The 20,698-nt window shown below is 40.1% G+C and overlaps 2 protein-coding genes across 3 annotated transcripts in view; both read right to left on the bottom strand.

The window, feature by feature from the left end:
* Positions 1 to 697: 697 nt before the first annotated feature.
* LOC140542236 (uncharacterized) lies at positions 698 to 9,614 on the bottom strand. The gene is made up of 4 exons (XM_072665128.1): positions 9,317 to 9,614; positions 5,247 to 6,251; positions 4,224 to 4,441; positions 698 to 2,963 (listed from the first exon to the last, which is right to left on the bottom strand). Exons 1-4 carry the CDS (start codon positions 9,338 to 9,340, stop codon positions 2,894 to 2,896), a joined length of 1,317 nt encoding a protein of 438 aa, XP_072521229.1. The 5' UTR covers positions 9,341 to 9,614; the 3' UTR covers positions 698 to 2,893.
* A 6,148-nt stretch (positions 9,615 to 15,762) lies between these two features.
* The window catches only part of parp8 (poly (ADP-ribose) polymerase family, member 8), a 56,050-nt gene continuing 51,114 nt past the window's right edge, over positions 15,763 to 20,698 (bottom strand). For both annotated transcript variants that reach the window (XM_072664360.1, XM_072664361.1), the window contains 6 exons: positions 19,413 to 19,485; positions 19,231 to 19,300; positions 19,057 to 19,130; positions 18,832 to 18,901; positions 18,663 to 18,747; positions 15,763 to 17,943 (listed from right to left, as the gene is read on the bottom strand). In XM_072664360.1, the coding sequence (XP_072520461.1) occupies positions 17,841 to 17,943; positions 18,663 to 18,747; positions 18,832 to 18,901; positions 19,057 to 19,130; positions 19,231 to 19,300; positions 19,413 to 19,485 (475 nt within the window). In that variant the 3' untranslated portion in view covers positions 15,763 to 17,840. The remainder of the gene's footprint in view (positions 17,944 to 18,662; positions 18,748 to 18,831; positions 18,902 to 19,056; positions 19,131 to 19,230; positions 19,301 to 19,412; positions 19,486 to 20,698) is intronic.

Below are 20,698 nucleotides of genomic sequence, written 5' to 3'. Positions count from 1 at the left end.
AAGCGTCCAGACTTTTTTCTGTCCTGCACCGAAATGGTGGAACAAACTTTCCCCTGGGTGTCCGAACGGCAGAGTCGCTCACGGTCTTCTGAAGACCCACCTCTTCCCAAAGTACTTTGGCAAATAGTAGAATACTATGGTCTCCTTATTGACTTGTGCTTAGTAATGTCTAAAGCTTAGAGGTATCTTTGAATTATTAGTCTATTCAAACTAGCTGAGGTTTTTCTTGGGTAAATAGCAAAGCACTATTGTAAGTCGCTCTGGAGAAGAGAGTCTGCTAAATGCCTTAAATGTAAATCTTGTTGGTTTTGTCTGGTTAACTCGGGCTCTGGTGTGAATTTACCCTTGATGCTATTCGTTCAGGCAGGTATGAATCAATGAGAGCGTTCTCATGTGGTTTGTTGTGGCATTTTGGTGCACTTGAATTTTTGTAAACACAAGCCAAACAAAGGGGAAAATGCTCAAGATTAAAACTCAACTGATTCAGAGCAGAGCAAATCAACTATAGGCAAGAAAATGCCCTTAGTGAATGCTTTAAAAAACACTAAAACCTTTAGTTATTAACTTACAATTCTGCCAAGGTCATTCACTTTATTGTTGAATATATTACTCCAGTTGAAATTGAGCATGCCATTTTTGCCAAGCAAGCATGGACCACTGAAAGATGACAAGACTGCAGTCATTTCATGAAGTTTTATTTTTGTCAATATTAGAAATATGACTGTAGTGTTTGCAAAAATGTTTCTTAATGAGAGACTTACCAACAATATGATAAAGCTCATTTCTATTAATGCCTCTATTAATGCAATTTCAAGTGTTTTCCTAGCACTTAGCTAACAGTGTAGTTTGTCCCTTCCCCTTGTTGTGAAAATAAGCTGTCAGCTTCTCAGTTTATGCAAAACGTGGTTCTTACTTCATTGCCAGTACATGCATATATCCTGTTAACACCACCATGGCTTTATTGACTTTGTACATTTTCAATATACATTAAATATGATCAAATATTAAGTCACTACCAATTCCACCTGTACCGCCACAAGCTGCTACAAGCACTACAAAAGGAAATTAATTTCCTAACTTAACTGATTAAATACTAGGCTGTTTAATGTGACTAGACCTGAGACATCTGCAGTTTGACTACTCAATAACTGCTCCAGCCCCCTACCCCTACCACAGTCAGGCTAGAAAATTGTTTAAGTAACTGAACTGAACTGAACATTTTTGGAATCTCTGGAAAGATGATTCCTCCATATATTAATGCATGGCATTTTGTTTGGGTAAACTGAATAAACAAAAATATAAACACCACAAATATACAGATACAGCATTTTTTTCAATTCACATACATACCTACCAGAAATACAACAAAACAGTCCGGTAAATTGTACTGTGTTGATTGAAAATGAACTTTAATTCAAAGTTTGAACTTTTTAAGAAAGAAAATCACTTCAACAAATTATTTAATTTATTTATATATATAATATATTTGAAAATGATAGCAACTACAGACACACAGAAAATAATACAATTACAAAAATAATACACAATTATTTCCTTGCAGCCTCAAATGCATTCATTAATAAAATACCTCTCCAACTGTTAAGCAGGGGCTGGATTAAACATGCTTTGGGCATGTGTTACAGCCAGTGGCATGGGGAACAATTTACTGGTGGAGGGAGGAATGGAAATAAATACCAGCAAATTCTGGTAGCAAACCATCACACCAAAAATCAAGATGAAGAGGAAGAATTTTCAGTACATGGATGGCCTCAAGAGGCACAAGCTAAAGGTTTTCCCAATGCCCCCACAGTCCCGTTGCCTAAACATCATTGACAATACGTGGAAAGACCTCAAAAGAGCAGTGCAGCAAGCCAACCCAAAGACCTCCCACCAACAAGAACTAAGAAAAAAAAAAAAAAAAAAAAAAAAAAAAAAAAACTCAATGGGAGTCCTTGCAGGGTGCCCTTCCCCTTGTTAATTTAAAACTAAAAAAATAATGCTTAAAAATTTGTCATTTTTTTATGACAGTTTAAAGACATTGTTCATTGACATTTGAACTTCATGTTATTTGGAAATCAGGTCATCTTTAACTTGCTTAACAATAGCAGAAATATAGACCAGGAGGGCCCAAATGTTGGCATGCCACTGTACAACTTCAGGGGAGGAAACATCAGGAAACATCAAAAGCATCATGAATGTGATCTGGTCATCACAATCACTCCTACTAAATGTTACTAATGACAAAGTTCAAGAAATTGATTAAATTAAGGGTTAAGGAACCTTCATTAAAGTTTTCTTCATCTACCACAATGTATAGTTTCTTTATAAGTGGTTGTAGCTATGCACATCACTATATATACACACAAGTGAAAGGTCGTCCAGGTAATAACACAAAATGTAAAGCTTTGTAATACCTACATGTAAAACCGGATTTGTTTATTAAGGGTCATTAATATGTAAATAAATAAAAATACAGGTTGGACTATCAGTGAAAAAAACAAACATTCAGGCGACTGAAAAAGGCATCCACCCATCTCTATTCTGCTCTGGCATGTGAAAAAAAGTCTCCACCCTAAAGCCAAGTGATCTAATCAGACCTCCACTTTCAACCTCTGATGAAAATGGACAATTGCGATTTGCAATCTGCAGTGTGTATTATAAGGGTGTTATTATGTTGACTTTTTTATATGACATTGTTGAGTGTGGAAAGCAGTCTCATTTAAAGACTGATTTACTACTCACATCAAGTACTGATTTACTACTCACATCAAGTATTGTTAGACAATAGACTAGGAATGAACAGCCTGTATCTATAGCCGGTGCATATGTATGGGGTTCTGTCTCGGTTATGGTATTTTCATCTGAAATGTTTCAGTACACAACATCAGAGTTATCAGCAGATCCCTTTTGCCTTCAGCTCCTCCTGCACACGTTTCAGGTAGTCAGGATCTGGATAACCGTAGCTAGAAAAAAGAAAAGAAGGTTGATGTCTTAGAAGAGTAAACAGGCCGGTGTCATATCATTAAGAACAAATATCATTAGCATCAGTAACCAGGGCTGCCAGCTTTCACGCATTAACCATGATATTTACAAATTTGCTCTACTCTGACTTTTTGTTTGCCACGGACACATTAACAATAATGTATCTCTTTGTCTCCAAAACCACCTCTAAATGAATTTGATTATTAATAAAGCTTCCATCTACCGGATTTCACTTAATGAACACAGTTCTTCTGGGGAAGTGCATGAGAGCATGCTAACTAGCTCGTCAGTCACTGTCGGCCTGTGTGCACGCACACGCAAGACTGGGGTGTGCGGACTGGTACCCATAGCAACAGCAAATCAATGAGGGAGCTTTTGCAAACTGCACAACACACTCAACTGCTCACGAAACCACTCACTCCCTGAGCACAGACGCGAACTGAAGAAAGAGGTCGATAACAAGACTTGGTCAGTAAACTAAAACACAAACAGCAACCAGATCATTCTTGCAAATGCAAATCCAGTTAAAATCAAGACAAAAATCAACATATCAAAACATCAGTTTATGGTGTTAAATGAATGGGGCGTTTGTCTACAGCGAGGCGTAAAAGTTTGTGAACTTTTTATTTTTTTTTTTTTTAATTTTGAATTTTCTATATTTCTGCATAAATTTGACCTAAAACTTCATCTGATTTTCATAAAAGTGTTAAACGCAAATAAGAAGAACCAAATCAAACAAATGAGAAAGAAAATAAGACTTGGTCATTTGTTTATTGAGAACAAATTGTCCAATATTACATATATGAGTGGCAAAAGTTATGTGAATCTTTAAGAATAGCAGGTAATTTGAAGGTGAAATTACGGTCAGGTGTTTTCAATCAGTGGGATGATAATCAGGTGCGTCTGGGCATCCTGTTTCATTTAAAGAACAGGGATCTATCAAAGTCTGAAACGTTTGTGGACTTGCATCATGGCAAAAACAGAGTTTGGACTCCACCAATCCAAGGTCAAACAGACTGTGTACAAATGGAGGAAACCCTGTAGCTGCTTTGTACACTGTGTAAATCATTCTAGAAGAATGGACCAATAGAAATGCTCTAAATTTTGTGGAATAAATTTTACATTTACTTCCATTTACAAGTTTACAATTTCAGATATATATTTTATTAGGTTTTTCACTGGACCGCGACGATATGTAACGATACACAAAATATCAGAAATGCTTCTGTATATGAGCTTACCCTGTAGGTCCACCATTGCGAGAGGTCTTGTGATGAATGTCATTCCAGGTCACCACATTGCTCCTGCCAGTTGTAGAAGAGCTCCCAATGGTAAAGATTAGCCTTTGGTCAAAGGCTTGCCTAAGGAGCCTACAAACTTTCTTTCCCTCTGTGGAGTCTGGCAAGTAGGCTGTGCGTGAGGCACCTTGGTATGGTTGGCCTGGATTCGGGTGCTCAGCCTAACCAAACAAAAGTAAATGCAATCATCTGGCCAGGTCCTAAACAACTCCTAGTTCAGTTATATCACTGAACTACTGTGGACGATCTGGTGTATTTCGTTGGACTCATAACTTCCATGAGTTCAATACAATGTAGTATATAATACATACAGTACAGAGGAGAACATTGACAACGTAAATGCAAAGTCTCCTAAAAGTGGAGCCATGACAGGTCTAGCACCTCTGCTGGCTGGTTGCAGCGTGAGGTGTAGCTCCACCTTTTTTTCCCCCCAATCACAAAACAAACAAACAGTTATTACTTGTCAGCCAGCCAGCTAATATTAGTGTTGTTAGATATGCTAGACTGGGTAGTATTTGTACTGGGTCTTCGCCAGCGCTCTCGCCAAAGGGTACGCACATGCCCTCTAAGCACACTGTAGCTGTGGATTTAGCAACATGCTAAGTTCAAGTAAAGGGAAAGCCAGCAAACCTGGATTAACCAATCTACAAAAATGTGCCTGAATACAGTGGGAAACACTCCCAAGACCATTCCCTCAACTTTGTGCTCTCAGATATGATTATTTTTCCTCTATATGGGTGTGATTTGAGTCTTACCCTCCTTACCCCTGCTTACCCTTTATATAAATTGCAGGGGAAAGAAAATAATAAATATAGATATTGCATATGGATGCACACATCTGCCAAATCATGGGCTCTACTGATTCCTAAAAAACAATACCACCATTCTTTGATTGTTTTGGCAAGGTCTTCATAAAGGTAATGTGATGTTGACGTTTCCATGTATGAATTATTGAAGTATACTCACCCCCTGTGTGCCACTTGGAATGTAATAATTTATGACAATTGTTCCGTAGCGTTCATAGCCTGGTAAGCTAGACAAGTCCCGAGTGACCTTCATTTCGCCCTTATCAGGTTGGGTACCTTTCAGCGCACCATACACCTCTCCGCAGGTGGGGCACACTGGTTTAATTTCGAATGCCCTCTTTAAACAGTCTTTACAGAACGAGTGCTTACATTTCTCCAGAGTCGTACTTAGGGACTTAACCAATGGTTCCAAACAAATGCAGCAAATTTCGTCTTTTGGCTGACTTTGCTGCGCCGGGGGGCTGGACGCTGCGGCCCGGGGACTGTCCGTGTGTCTTTGTTTTTCTTTTTGAGAGGATCGTGTAGGAGAGCTGTGTAAAAACTGCTCAAAACGTTCTAGGCTAAGATAGCTCCCAGTGAGCATTACTGAATTTTTATCATGTAGCATGTAGCCTATTAGCAGCTCTGGAAACACTGTAGGCAAAATCTGCCTTTGGCTTGTGCTCAAACGAAACGTCTTGGTTTGCAGGCCCGTGGCGATCTTCTGGTAGAACGTGATGAAGCGCTCTCTGGCAAACTGAGCTTGGACTGTCCCCTGTTCTCCTGGATACAGAGTCTGAAAAGTTACACGCCTGTTGCTTTGAGAAACGGCAACACCTGCTCGTTTCATACGGTCAAGTTCCTCTGAATGTTTGGCGATGATGTAAAGCATGACCTCAGGATCAATGTCAACTGCTTCTGCTGATGGACTGGGAGCTGACTGCAGTCTGGGTGAGGGGTGGTGATTCCCATGGCTTCTCTCTGGATGTTGTCCACGTTGGAGTTTTTTCTTCTCCAGTTCTGACAATCTTACATAGAGACGCTCAATCCTTCTGAAATATCCTTTAACCACTACAGCTGAATTTTCCATGTATGGCTTTAAGCCCATCTTTTTAATTTCGGCCATCATTTCCTGTGGGTTTGCAAATGTTTCTGGATCAATGATGAGGTCCACATCGTCAAATATCTGAAATTAAAGAGCAGTGTGTATGAAAAACTATGTGCTAGAACCATCTGAACTGAACTGACTACATTCTAGACTGATGTACATTCCAGAAAAGTGTGATTGGAAGGAGAACAGCGTGAATTGGGTGAAGGCTCTCAAACAGTGTAAATGAAGGAGAACATTCCAGAACAGTGGGAATGGGGAGAACCCTCCAGAACAGAGTGAACTGGGTGAGTGTTCTAGATATAACTGAAATTAAAGAGCAGTGTGAATGAACTTGTTACAATCAAGTTAAAGTTCATTTAAAAAGTGTCACAGCAAATTGTCGAGATCATTGGTACTGTAAAAATACCGATCAGCTCTATGGTTTATAACAAAGAGAGCATAATTAGCCTTTGTAAACTGGATGTGCTAATAATATTTATGCTATTTATCCCCCAGTTCTACAAGTCAAATATAGTAATTATGAGATGTGACGAAAATGAGGCCTACAATGCCGTTACTACTAGTATTACAGTCAACTCTAACTCCTCTCAAAAGGATTGGATGGAGCACCAGTCGTTATTCCACAGAGTACCCTTATACAGTGGGGCCAAAAAGTATTTAGTCAGCCACTGATTGTGCAAGTTCTTCTACTTAGAAAGATGAGAGAGGTCTGTAATTTTCATCATAGGTCCACTTCAACTATGAGGGACCCATGGGTCACCCACAGACAGGCTGAGAAAGATTGGTCTCCCTCCACCCATCCTCACCCTCTTCTATAGAGGGACCATAGAGAGCATCCTGAGCAGCTGCATCACTGTCTGGTTTGGGACCTGCACAGCCTCTAAACCGCAAAACCCGCCAACATATTGTGAGGACAGCGTCTGACAGAGTCTTTCTTTCCCCTCCGTCATGGACAATTAGACTGCCCGCTGCATCTGCAAAGCAGCCAGCATTGTGGATGACTCCACCCACCCTTCACACAGACTGTTCTCCCTCCTGCCATCAGGAAGAAGGTACTGCAGCATCCGGGCCAACATGACCAGACTCTGCAACAGCTTCTTCCGTTGTTTCGTTTCACTGTGTACTCTGTATGTAGTTGAAATGACAAAAAAACCCACTTGACTCGACTTGAAACAAGTAAGATTTCTGGCTCTCACAGATCTATAACTTCTTTAAGAAGCTCTTGTCCTCCACTCGTTACCTGTATGAATGGCACCTGTTTGACCTCAATATCTGTATAAAAGACACCTGTCCACAGCCTCAAACAATCAGACTCCATGGCCATGGCCAAGACCAAAGAGCTGTTGAAGGACACCAGGAAGAAAATTGTAGACCTGCACCAGGCTGGGGAGACTGAATCAATAATAGGCAAGCAGGTTGATGTGAATAAATCAACTGTGGGAGCAATTGTAAGAAAAGGAAAGACATACAAGACCATTGATAATCTCCCTCAATCTGGGGCCCCATGCAAGATCTCATCCCGTGGGGTCAAAATGATCATGAGAACGGTGAAGAAAAAACCCAGAACTACACAGAGGGACCTGATGAATGACCTGCAGAGAACTGGGCACAAAGTAACAAAGGCTCCCATCAGTAACCCACTACGCCAAGAGAGACTCAAATCCTGCAGTGCCAGGAGTGTCCCCCTGCTTAAGCCAGTACATGTCCAGGCCCGTCTGAAGTTTGAAGAGGATTGGGAGAATATCATGTGGTCAGATGAAACCAAAATAGAACTTTTTGGTAAAAACTCAAGTCGTTGTGTTTGGAGGAGAGTGAATGCTGAGTTGCATCCAAAGAACACCATACCAACTGTGAAGCATGGGGGTGGAAACTTCATGCTTTGGGGACAGGATGACTAATTAGTGTTAAGGGAAGAATGAACGGGGCCCTGTATCGTGAGATTTTAAGCCAAAACCTCCTTCCATCAGTGAGAGCACTGAAGATGGACCGTGGCTGGGTCTTCCAGCATGACAATGATCCCAAACACACCGCTCGGGCAACGAAGGAGTGGCTCTGTAAAAAGCATTTCAAGGTCCTGGAGTGGCCTAGCCAGTCTCCAGACCTCAGCCCTATAGAAAATTTGTGGAGGGAGTTGAAAGTCTGTGTTGCCCAGCGACAGCCCCAATACATCACTGCTCTAGAGGAGATCTGCATGGAGGGATGGGCCAAAATACCAGTTACAGTGTGCGCAAACCTGGTAAAGACTTACAGGAAATGTTGGACCTCAGTCATTGCCAACAAAGGTTATGTTACAAAGTATGGAGTTGAACTTTTGTTATTGACCAAATAATTCCTTTCCCCCATAATTTACAAATACATTCTTTAAAAATCAGACAGTGATTTCCTGGATTTTTTTTTCTCATTTTGTCTCTCATAGTTGAAGTGGACCTATGATGAAAATTACAGACCTCCCTCATCTTTCTAAGTATAAGAACTTGCACAATCAGTGGCTGACTGAATACTTTTTGGCCCCACTGTATCTCACTGCCATGTTAGTTCTTAGGATTTCTGTGGATGTTTGTTGATAAGTTGAGGGAGGTGCCTGCATTTTGGCAGCCTCCCCATTTTTTGAACTTATTATAACCCTTGATTAATGAACAACTTCCATTTCTCCTGGTAAACTTGGTCAAACCTTTGATCAAAGTAGGGTTTTATTCGAATTATATGATCCAGTCTAATATCTCTAACTAGATTAGCTCGTTGTTTTGGGCGGGAAACTGGGAATGCTACTGAAGAGTCATTTAAAGGAACCGATTCTTATTGCTTAACCAGCCAAATCGATTCACCTGACTCGCTAAAAAGAGCCGTATCTCTGAGCTACGATCATATGCTGTGTGTGATTTCATCATTATTGCATCATTAACATCAGAAAAACTAAAATAAACCTTTAAAAAGTGGCATTTTCTTGAATCTTATTGGAATTTACGACCCAGAACTCGGCAGTAGAAACCCCCCAAAAAGGGCGTGAAGGACTTGCTCGTTTTTAAAGCAGATACTGGACGGTTAGTAGTGGGAGTACTTAGTAACGGTCAGTAACGGTCAGTCTATGTAGATTAACCTTAACGAATCAGTTATAATGGCCGTCAGTGAGTCAAACTCACCTCTGGTAACGCTGACCCGGCCATCGTGTGTCGCGTTGCCAGACACAGTAAACACGCGCGCGCAGCCGCACAGCCAGCCCTGCTGCCTCACACGCACGAGCTCCTGAAAGTCCAGGCGAAGCAGTAGGCGATGCCAGCTCCCCGCGCTTTATCCGGAGCGAGTACACCGTGTTTACTGGCGGAGCTCCCGTCAGCTTTTAAAACGGAGTAAAACACAGAAACACAGTCCGAGCTGCTCACACTGAACTCACACACACACACACACACACACACACACACACACACACACACACACACACACACACACACACACACACACTTCAGTTTCGCTTTTGGAAAAGGAGGAAGAGGAGGGAGAGGCGGGCCGTAATGAACGCAGTGTGAGCGCCGTTTAACTGTGTGGGGTTATGAAGGCACTTTGAATGTGTCAAAATTACATTGTGTCAAAATTATTGTATTAATAGATCAATAGAAATTCTGCAGAGTGACCGGGATTAAAAAATATATTTTTTTAATATTTACCTCCATTGAACGTTTAAGGGTAGTATCCTACATTTGTGTCAGAGGATTAGCAGGGGTGCCATAAGGGGGAGGGAAGTTAGGACTATTAACAGCCTGTGACTGACTGGGATCCTACAAATTTATTAATATTAATATTATTAATTAATATTAATATAATATTTTGGCAGAGTTGTGGGACCCAGTGTAATATTTTCATGGGGCCCAAAATCCAGGGCTGCACCCCAACATGGGTAAAATTTGACTTAGTCTTACAAAAGGTCATTCAATTGTAATACAGTACATTGTCCTGAATTTTATTTAAGGATCCTTATGAAAACGTTTAAGCTCTGTTACTAGTTACTGTGTCAATAGCCAAGCAAGTGAAAGATTATCTAATTTACAAGGTAACTGTAACGTTAAATATGACACTTCCTATAATATTTAAAACAAGATTACTTATTTCCTTAACAAAACAAAAACCAAAAAAAAAAAAAAAAAAAAAAAAAAAAAAAAAAAAAAGTTTTGGGCATCCTGTATGGTCAGTACTTTTTGAAGCAGCTATGCTTTTTAATAGGGATTGAAAGACGAAATTCTGACCAGGAAGGCCTAAAACTTTTGCGCGCCACTTTATAAGACCAACACATAGCCGAACTGTCAATTTACCCCAATACATATGCTTTCAAAAGTGTGTACAGAGCTTGACTGCCTAATGTAAGGTTAGAAACACGCTCTGAAAACAGATGTGGGGGGGTGGGGGGGGGGGTATGCAAGCCCACCATAGTTGTGAGTTGAGGACGCACAAATTTCATTTGTAAAGGAGAATCAAGCAAACCTGGATATCAAATGTGCCTGAAAACAGTCATCTGAGAGAGCAGAGATATGAGGCTTTATCCTCCAAAAGGTGTGATTTGAGCCCGAGTTAGCTGGAACACGGACTGTGCTGTGGTGTTTAGATAGTGCTAGCTAGCTGACTACAAGTCCAAACACGGCAGAACCTCATTCTCAGTTTGCCTTTCTATTACTCCCAACACCAGTCGCTCTGCTTCGCTCCCTCAGACACAAGTTTATCAACAGTTGTGTGAGTGAGCTCAGCGAGCACTGAGCTGTCTGATGGTAGAGCTGCAGCTGAGCTAGCTCAGCAAAGATTAGCTTAGAGAGTTAGCTGCAGTCCACAAAAAAATATTAATAAATAAAAGCTTTTAAATTTCAGCCTCTGTCCTTTCAGCAGCAGTCACTCGATCAGAGTCAGTCTCCTCTTAACGTTCATCAGCGTCTCTCTCCAGATTCACAGCAGTTTAACAGTTGCAGTGGTTGTCAGACTGGCGATTTAACACTTCTCGAATGACGAATGTGAAATTGTGCTTGTCCACGTAGTGTTTCACCCTGTGAGTAAACTTCATATTTCTTTCTTTTTTTTTTTTTTAAGTTGTACAAAGGTTGAGGTGGGACATAAAAGCTACTTGCCCAACTTACGGCCTCCAGACCCCCATTGCCGGTGAAGCTGTATAACGCAGTAATACATCTACTAGGATTCTGACCAACCCTAGCTGGAATGTGGGAGTGACTTGGACATGAAGTACAGTGCGTGAAGATGAGGTGACGAACATGAACAGGAACTCTGAAGTACACCTTACCTGACAGGTTTGACATTGGTATAAGGGTAAGTGAACGCACTCATTTCAGTTAGGAATTGTGCTGCTGCATCTTGTAGAGTTGCACAGGACGCAAGTCATTTTCTTAGAAAGCACAGTGAAAGAGTGTCTTGCACCCAGTTCTACTGGATACAAATGCACCAACAGTTTCTTCTGCATCACCCTGTATCAGAAAAGTGCCTTTTTTAGTAACCGTGTTTACCAACAAGTGGAACAGGGCTCAGAATATAAAATATGACACCAAAGTAGAGTGAGCTCATGTTTCCTAAAAGTAGCATTGCCCAGTAGTAGCATTTACAAAGAGAACAGGAAAGGCCCCAAAATTTAACCGTATTGGATTCCACAATCAATGCACTAATGTTCCACTAATGATAAAGCTGCTCATGGCTGAAGGCTTCAACTACATGCTGCTGCAATGCAAAAATTGCTGCTACACATTTTCCAGGAATAAAGAGTCAAAAGTAGTGTTTGCATTTTCTTTTATAATTAAATGCTGTGAAGAGCTGACTACATTATGTGCACCAAATTACTGCATGATGTCTTAAAAAGTGCTGTGCAAATTTGGCTATGTAGGATGAAAATGTGAGAACCACATTTCACACTATAAAACAAGTTGAGAAACTATTTCCATCTTCATTTTCACAGGCGCTTTAACCTCTTGCTAATTAAGTGTCTTCACATATCACTGCATTTCCAGTAGTAGTGCAGAGTTTTCTCAACCCTGTATTTCACCATGTTGACTATGGATGTGGCACATGGTGGAAAACTCCACCTTTTAATAACCCAGTTACTCATTTTAGAGTGGTAAAGAGTTTTTGGAAAATGGGAAAAGGAAAGTGTTTACAGTAACAATAATTCTTGTGGCCATGCAGGTTTACATTTTATAATGTATTCTTTGTTCACTACAAGGCAATCACCAAGCACATCAGGGTTCCCAAGACATTCCCAGGACTTTATAAATCAGCAATTCAATACATTTTGTGCAGTTCACTTCTTGGAGATCAGATCGAAAAAAATTCTCTCAGCAACAAATTTTGCTGTTTTAAATTGTGTTAAATTTAGCAAACAAATGAAATAAACCTGTGAGTACCAAAGCATGTGTAATTGCTACAGTTGTAGGAAAGAAGTGGTTCATTTTTTTTAAATAAGGGCAGGGGTGCCAATATTTTAGGCCTTGATGGCCTAAATGGCCAAATGATCTCCTCACGTTTCAAGTTGTGCATCCCATGCAAATTCAGTGCAAACCCATGGTTTCACTGGACACAGTTCAATCCTACTGGTGTGTCTGAAAGGCTGTAACCATTTGTGTGATTGACTTGATTTGAAACTCACCTTTTAGACCTTTCAGAATATCTGTTCCACTAGGTTCCAACAAAGTGAAAGCATAGCATTATTTTCTAGAACAGATTTGTGTTTGTTTTTGTTGTTAATCACAACAATATTTTATATATATTTGTGATTAATCCCAAATTGAAATGCACAGCAGGAGAACAAATAAAATGTGTGGCTAGAGAAATCCATTTCTTTTTCTTAGAATCTCAGTGTAGTTTTAAGAACTTTAGCGACGAAGCTCAGACACAGAAGCTTCAGCTGTTACTGACCCAAGCGCAGAGAGCAAGACCTGTAAGGCCTTAAGTGATGCAAGGATGTGCCTGAATGTGACTGTGTGCTTTTGTGCACTGTGGGAGAAAAGGTGGGTTTGAACCAGCTACCCTAGCAATGGTGGTCCAACCTATTACCACTGCCCCACCAGCAAGCACAGGGGATTGGTGGAGTTGGACCCCTTAAAACAATGAAATAAAAAAAGGCGGGAAAACTGAACAAAGGAGGCACCAAGATGGCATCAACTAAAGAAAACATACAAACTCGCAGATCTTTAAACAAAGGAAGTGAGGATCAACGCTTCACTCACTATAACCTTAGCCTACTGTTCAGCTTACACTCACACACTTTTACTTTTCAGCTGCTTGAGTACTGAGATGTGATCTCTTCAGCTCTTTTCTCACTCAAACTTTTTCTTTTTCAGCTTGCTTTCTTTCCTCTTTTTCTTTCTGACTTTTCTCCTTTCTTTCACTTCTGTGTACCATACCGGTCACCCCTCTACAAAGGTGTGACAGAGAAGTGCCCTTTGTCACAGTCTTAAATGCTGTGACCACCAGGTGTGTCTGGTTGGCACTGATTACCCCTAGGATTTCTGGGAATTGGAGTTCGCTTGGGTAACAGTGCCTCTCTGCCGTCGCCCTCTGCTGGTAGGCGGCGGCGACACACACTGACCTCTTACATCAACAACTTTTTAAAAGTTAAATGGCTGATCAATCATTTGCCTGGATTAAGCCAAGAGTAATATGTCACTAGTTTTCAGATAAATCGTGTGTGTTAACGTAGACAGCACTGTTTTTTTTTTTACATTTGCGTCTAGATGTTTTCTTGGCTGTGGTCAAGCTAACTGCAGGCCAGTTGATGATTAGTTGAAGTAATTAAGTAGGTACTATTTGATGTAGCAGACGCACTGGACTTTTTAGAGCAATGTAAAATATGTCGACTACATGAATATGTCATCGAAGCTGTGCAGGAGTTCAGTCAGCACAGTGCATTCTGCATCACACAATGCCCAAATCACATGGAAACACTATTTCTTTTAATGCATTGCAAGTACAGGAATGGCAGCTAGTAACAGTTGGCATCTACTTGGACCTGTACTTGTATGACATTCAATATGTGCACAAAGGTTAGAAGCTCAGAACATGATGATGGTGCAGAATGACAGAAAGTGCTAGCTGTGTTGTTGCACCACATGCTCTTTCTCTTTTAAAAGGAAAGAGGAAACTGAACAGTGATGCAGGAGAAGCAGGCAGGTTAAACATTGACTGCTCTCTAAGGAGTGCTTGACAATGTAGATAGAACGTACTGTATTTTTGATTTCCTATGCTTACAATATTTACATTACAAGACCTTCCGCATCTCCTGAGACACATTGAAATGATGCTTTCTTCTACTTTGCCTAAGAAAATTTGGAGCTCATGTTGACAAAATAAAAATGGACCAAACGTAAGGGGCAGGAGTCCAGCACAGCTTTGTTGATTTCGTTCTCAAGCGCACTCGATGCAACTCAACAGTTTGTCTCTGTTCGCTTCGCATGACAAATCAGGCCAAATTTAGCTAACCAGTTACATTTATGAACTCAGATGTTGATGTGCTAGTGTAACAAAGGTCAAATCTATGTTCCTATGTTAGAATTACACTAACTTCCCAGCCTCTTCCCTTTTAACGTTTGTTACATTTACCACTCATAAGAAGCCCACCAATTTTATACATATATCTTCCGGGGTTCCTTATAAGCAATTGCACTGTATTAGATTTTGCTCATGGTCAGTTTTAGGGCGAATTATACTATATATTACATGGTTCACTCAATAGTCAGCTAAGCTTGCTCGTTTATATTCTTTTAATATGAGGACAGAAGAAGATGCAGGGGCTTGTTGCCAATGCTGATGGCTGTATTATTTCTGTTATGAGAATAACCCCCCAAACCCCACCCGCAGACTTTGTTTATTGGTGGCAGCAGTATCAACATCCACCGGTTACACTAGGTAACTTAATGACTGTAGCTAGCAAGCAGAATTATTACACTAGTGCTGTACAATATGATCAACTAAAGGTTTCACCTCAATAATGATTAATGAGTGGTTATATAAGATGCTTGAGTTGCTTAGTTGGCTCTGTGTTTGAGTTCTCCGCCATGTTGCTTTTATGTTGCAGACTGAACAGGGCAGAGTCAAGTAAAAACACATGTGGCAGTATGCTTTTAGGAGACTGTATATGAACACAGTAAGGATTCTGTCCATGTGAGGTTCTGAAAGTCAGTTTTGATTGATTGCCCAGCCCTACATTACGCTATGTTTCACAACAACATTTTGTTTTTAGTATTTCACTTTTTTATCTTCAGTGTGAGCAGAACATGAAGTTAGTGTCACCTGACCTGGTCAGCAGATTGCTAGCTAACAGGCTAAAGGTGCCCTTTAGAGTAGATATTCAGAGAAATGTTTGAATCAGGCACTATAAAACTGTAAAAGCCCCAAATGATGAAGAAAAAACATGAAATTTAACTACTTAAATCAAGTCCACATGTCCAAAACGTTGCTTGTCTGACAAAGCCTTAATTAGCAGGGATGGTAGCGAAATCTACCAGTTATGCTGGACTCCAGCCCCACTACGCTTTAGGCTCTTTAGAGGGCCTAATAGGGAGGAGTCCAATTCCATGTCTTTATAAAGAACAAAAAAATGTGACAAATGTTTGGGATTTATAGGCAAATTCAAATTTAATGAACAAAAACAGGTACATAAGCTACTATTTCCATAACTTGTAAAAAGCCCAAAAGCTTGACCTGTTCGCAAAATAAAGAAAAAGTAAAAACTGAATACAGAAAATATTTGGACTCAGTGTTGTCCTGGCAGTATTTACAGTATGTACAGTGCTGTTGATGATGTTGTTGTTAGGTATTTGCCAATACTCCTTCTCTGTAAGGCACCAAATGCTAAGTAGCGTGATACGGGTCACTACAATATACAAAACCATACAAACATGAACACTCATCACAGATAACGTAAATATTATGTTTGCCGTTCAAAGTGCTTGAACATTACTGGGGGTGAGAATAACTGCTTTTGCAAGGTTGAGAAATAATAGTTTTAAGCATAATATTGTAGTAGTAGTTGTTTTGTGGCTGTTACTAAATACCTTTCCTCTAGAGTTCAGATGTGATCATGAGATTTATGGAGGATGAAAGATGATCTGAAATGATTCATGAAAATCATTAAATGTGTTCAGTCAAATGACATAGCAGGATTAACATGATAATGAATGAATGGACCAATGAGTTTCAATGTAGTTGTATGTGTTAGCTGTATGTACAGTGTACGGCACAACTGGGTATAGCTTTGGAAAAAGTGATAATGGGGTGGGGGGGTGCAACATCACTCCAGACTCGGCCAAAAAAATGTAGAATTTGATCATTTTTCAATAGAGAGAAAATAATGCAGTGCTGTACTCTGATTACACGCGATGATTAATGCACAAAGTCATTATTTTGTCATTTGTCAGTGAATGGAGAACACTAGTGCTTTGCTTTGACTGAGTCAAGGTATAATTTAATCAGGTTTCATTAAAAAAATGTTTAGCAATTCTTTTGTGGATTCATTCTTCTTTCAAAAGCAAAGTACACATACTTGTGTGTAATGTCTAACAACTGCAAAAGAATGACAGTAAAGGGGGTGTTTTCTTACATTTAGACCGTCCCAAGAACATGGCAATGTAAAAACAAGCAGCAAACACTTATTCTGCCTTAAAATCACCTTTACAAAAAGATTTATACGGAAATATTTAAAGACATTTTACAACCGGGCGCCACTTTTTCTTCTATCAAAAATGCTATTAACATATCTAAGAACACAACTCGACTGGAAATTTAAGGAAAGCCACATGCATTTTATTTTCTTTCAGTGTTGCCCAAATACATGTTAAGTACTGATTCTCTTTTTTCATCTTCTTCTTCTTTTTCTTCTTCTTTTTTATGTCGACAATTCTACCAAAACGGCAACTTAATGTCACAGTAGTCTGGTTGAAACAGTAGAGCAAACAGAGTTGCAGTGGAATCAGTATGGATAAACTCGTAACTGTGACTTCTTTTTGGAAACTGTAAACCAACAGCTACTACAGAGTAGCATATGACCCATGTAGCTCAGGAACATGTGAATTGTAAACACAACAACCTTTCAGCTCTTAATGTCCACAACACCAGGAAACACTCGCCAAAGCCAAACGATGTGAAATCGAATCCGTCTTCAAAAAGGCATTTAAAAGATGATGGAGTTGGAACTTATATATCTCACAATAAGAAAAATAAAGTGCATATCAACATCTTATGTATACACAAAGTATCATACTTCTAAAAGTACAACTCTTAGTAAACAATGCAGGATGGCGTTTTACCACAAAGGAATATCTGGTTTTCCCCAAAAAGGCCAAATAACATCTTGGTAGAAGTCTCAAAATATTACTCAAAGAAGTTTCTTTTTTTCCCCTTTTCTTTACAAAAAATAGGCCGTCCATCAGTGGAACTGTAAGACGTGTTGTGTCCTTTGAAAATGTACAATTTTATTTATAAACTTAGCAAAATGGTAAGAGTTTGATTAGCCAGTGTAATCCGTGGGGTATAAATACTGTAGCTAATTCCATACGTCGGAAATAATCTGTTTCTCTATACCGTTTTACGTGGATACCAAAAATACCTATGGTGCGACCTCCTACGCTCAAATATCCAGCTTTGAGACAGGAGGACAGGTGAAGGCAGCAGTATTGCGTTTGTATTCTTTCATCCAGTGGCGGTTTGATTGCCAATGACTCGTAAAATTTCCCGGTGAATGCTGGGCTCCTGCGTGTTGATACTCGTGTCACCCACCTGTCCGTCCTCGTAACTAGTCAAATGAAGAAAAAAGTTAAGATTTCAGTGAACTATGGAACTTAGAACAATTTGCTTGCTTCAGTCTACCGTAGCCGTTCGGCTGAGCTGATTAAAGTCCTGGGGAACAAAGGCCATCAAATCGAAAAAATGCTTAAAAAATGCTGATCGGACCGATCTGAGAACTGGGTGTGGTCCTTATATTCTTAGGAGCATGCCTGATTGATGTCCCTCACAGCCTCACATCTTACTACACAACAGAACTAAACACAGTGGTGCGTGCAGGGAGAAATGAGTGAAACAGGCTCTGCACATTGTGCAGCTGGTGCTATAGGCCTCAGTGTGTTCACTACTTGTGTGAGGCAGTGCCTTACAAAAGGCAAGGCTCTAATTCACTTTAATGCTGGGTGTGCATCCAACGAATACACACATGAAATATTTGCATGGCCGGATTGATAAAACAGGGGAATGGATAAACAAAAGTGTTACGCAAGAAAAAAACCTCACAGTTTACTCCGAAAAGGGAACATTTTTGATTTTTGTGGACACTGCAGCATTGTTCATGGGGCATACTGTGTCCACAAGAGTAAGATTAACATCATTAGATGTTAGATTAGAATACAGATTTAGGTTCCCTGGGGCTTTAAACACAGCTGACATTTAAGACAGAGTGGCAAAATTTATAAACAAAAGATTTTCCAAGCAAAAGAAAGCAGGCCTGCTGAATTTACTTACACAAAGAAAAACCGTGTACAGACATGATCTGTGTTTGGAACTACCCAGATGTCGCCATGCTTGTGCAGATCCGGGGAAGTAATAACTGCAATAGAGTAAACATTGCCATTGTTAAGAAAACAAGCTAGAAGCTACTGTCGTGAAGGTCAACAAAAGCTAGACACTGTACCTTCACATAAGGCTATGCATTTCAGATTGCGACTCTGCAGAAACTGTGGCTGCTGACCTTTCTTCTGTGACTGTAGCAAACAAAGATATGAAACTTTGTTATTATGTGTTTACATAACACAAGTCCTGCAAACTGATATAGACATCATTTTTACTGAGAATTAAGAACTTGTATGTGCCATGATGGAGCATGTATTAAACAATCAGAAAAGAAGACTATACTCACCTGCAGATGAATATTGGTCTTGTTTGTAGCAGTCTCATCTTTTGATGCAACTTTCTGTTGTTTTTTGTTCATCCCTTTGGGAGGCAAACTTGTTATTAACTTTTGTAAACTTGCTATTGCTTGCGTAAACATTCGGTATAGGGAGAAGTTCTTAAGAGAGCAGAAATGTCAGACCTGAGTAACCAAAGGATATGCTTGACAATGGGCTGAGATAGATTCCACTCCCATAGATGGCGCCATGGAGCTGCAATCAAACACAAATGACCCAACGTGACTTTTCATATCAACTGAAATATTCTCCGTCTTGTCTTTTGTTAGGATGCAGTGGTAGAACGGCACTTTAAAATGTTGTTTACCTGGAGTCTTGTGTTAGATGCCACAACCAGACCATTCCTCAAAATTGAGTGCCAGTTCTCTATGTGTGATCCGCTGAAAGAGATGAATATGTACAGATATATCAGACAAATCACACCTCTATTACATTCCATTACAGTCCAAGTTAGCCCTGTCCCTAATGGCCAGTGGTGTGTAATAGAGTAACCACTGTGACAGCCCGCAGTGGTGGCAATAAAAGCCATTTACAGCCGGATTAAGTAAACAAACTTGATTTTGAATTGATTTATTGATTTATTTCATGAAAACAACAGCAAGTCACCATTATTCCCACACAGAAACATTACTGGGAATAAGACACAAGGCTGTCTAAAAGGCTACCTGTATCAAACTGGCCACAGACACCACAGCCTCAGACTGAAGTTCACTTAATTTTGTTGTTTCTTCACAAATCAATTACAGTTTTGGATTATTGATGACAATATGCAACAACTTTTACTGAACTGCTCTGTGTTCTTTCACAAAGACGTCTTTTCCCCCTATCCCATGCAATGCTCCTCACACTAGTGAGGGTGAAGACATAAGAACCGGGGATACAACGCTTCCATCCAGGCGCGTTGGTTGCCTGGTGAGGGGAGAGAGCGCCTTCTACCCACCCTGGAGAGAGAGCAAAGCCAACTGTGCTCTCTCTGGGCCTCAGCTGCTAATGGCTAGCACCGTGAGACTAAGCTTTTAACAGTCATCATTTAGCACATTTTAGGATTTTAAGGGGTTGTCTGATGTCTGCATAACAGACATGTTGGGGTGTAAAATGCAGATGTAGTTTTAGATGCTAATTAAAACTTCTGTTTTTAATGAACTTCTGTAATGGGTCATCGCTTTTGTAAAAATTGTTTTGGTCATTATTTTGTCATATCTTGCAGAGTATAGCAGATATCCTGTCCTGATGGTAAAGCTGGTCGGCAAGAGTTAGCCTTTAGCCTACCACACACACACCCACTCCTCTCCTTGGTTTTCACTTTCTCAAGCCCTGCTATGTACTGGATCAGGCCTCGGGAAAAGCCCATCTAGGAGAGTCTGGTGGTAACGTGTTTCCTCCCAAGGTCACTAAAGCACAATCTTGGCAAAGATTGTCTTCAAAAATTGAAATACAAGTAACAAAAGCACTATTTTCCCCCAAAGTGAACGCTCCGTTTTAATGAATCACCAGCTTTGTCTATGTCTTTGAGGGCTTTCGCAAGTGGGCTTGGTGTGTATTAAATTTGGGGAAGTGAATAAAATGAGACAAGACTGTTATGTTAAAGTTTGG

The sequence above is a fragment of the Salminus brasiliensis genome, chromosome 20 (assembly GCF_030463535.1).
Source record: "Salminus brasiliensis chromosome 20, fSalBra1.hap2, whole genome shotgun sequence".
Taxonomy (NCBI): domain Eukaryota; kingdom Metazoa; phylum Chordata; class Actinopteri; order Characiformes; family Bryconidae; genus Salminus; species Salminus brasiliensis.
The sequence above is the reverse complement of the archived record's forward strand: the minus strand, read 5'-3'. Positions and strand labels throughout refer to the sequence as shown.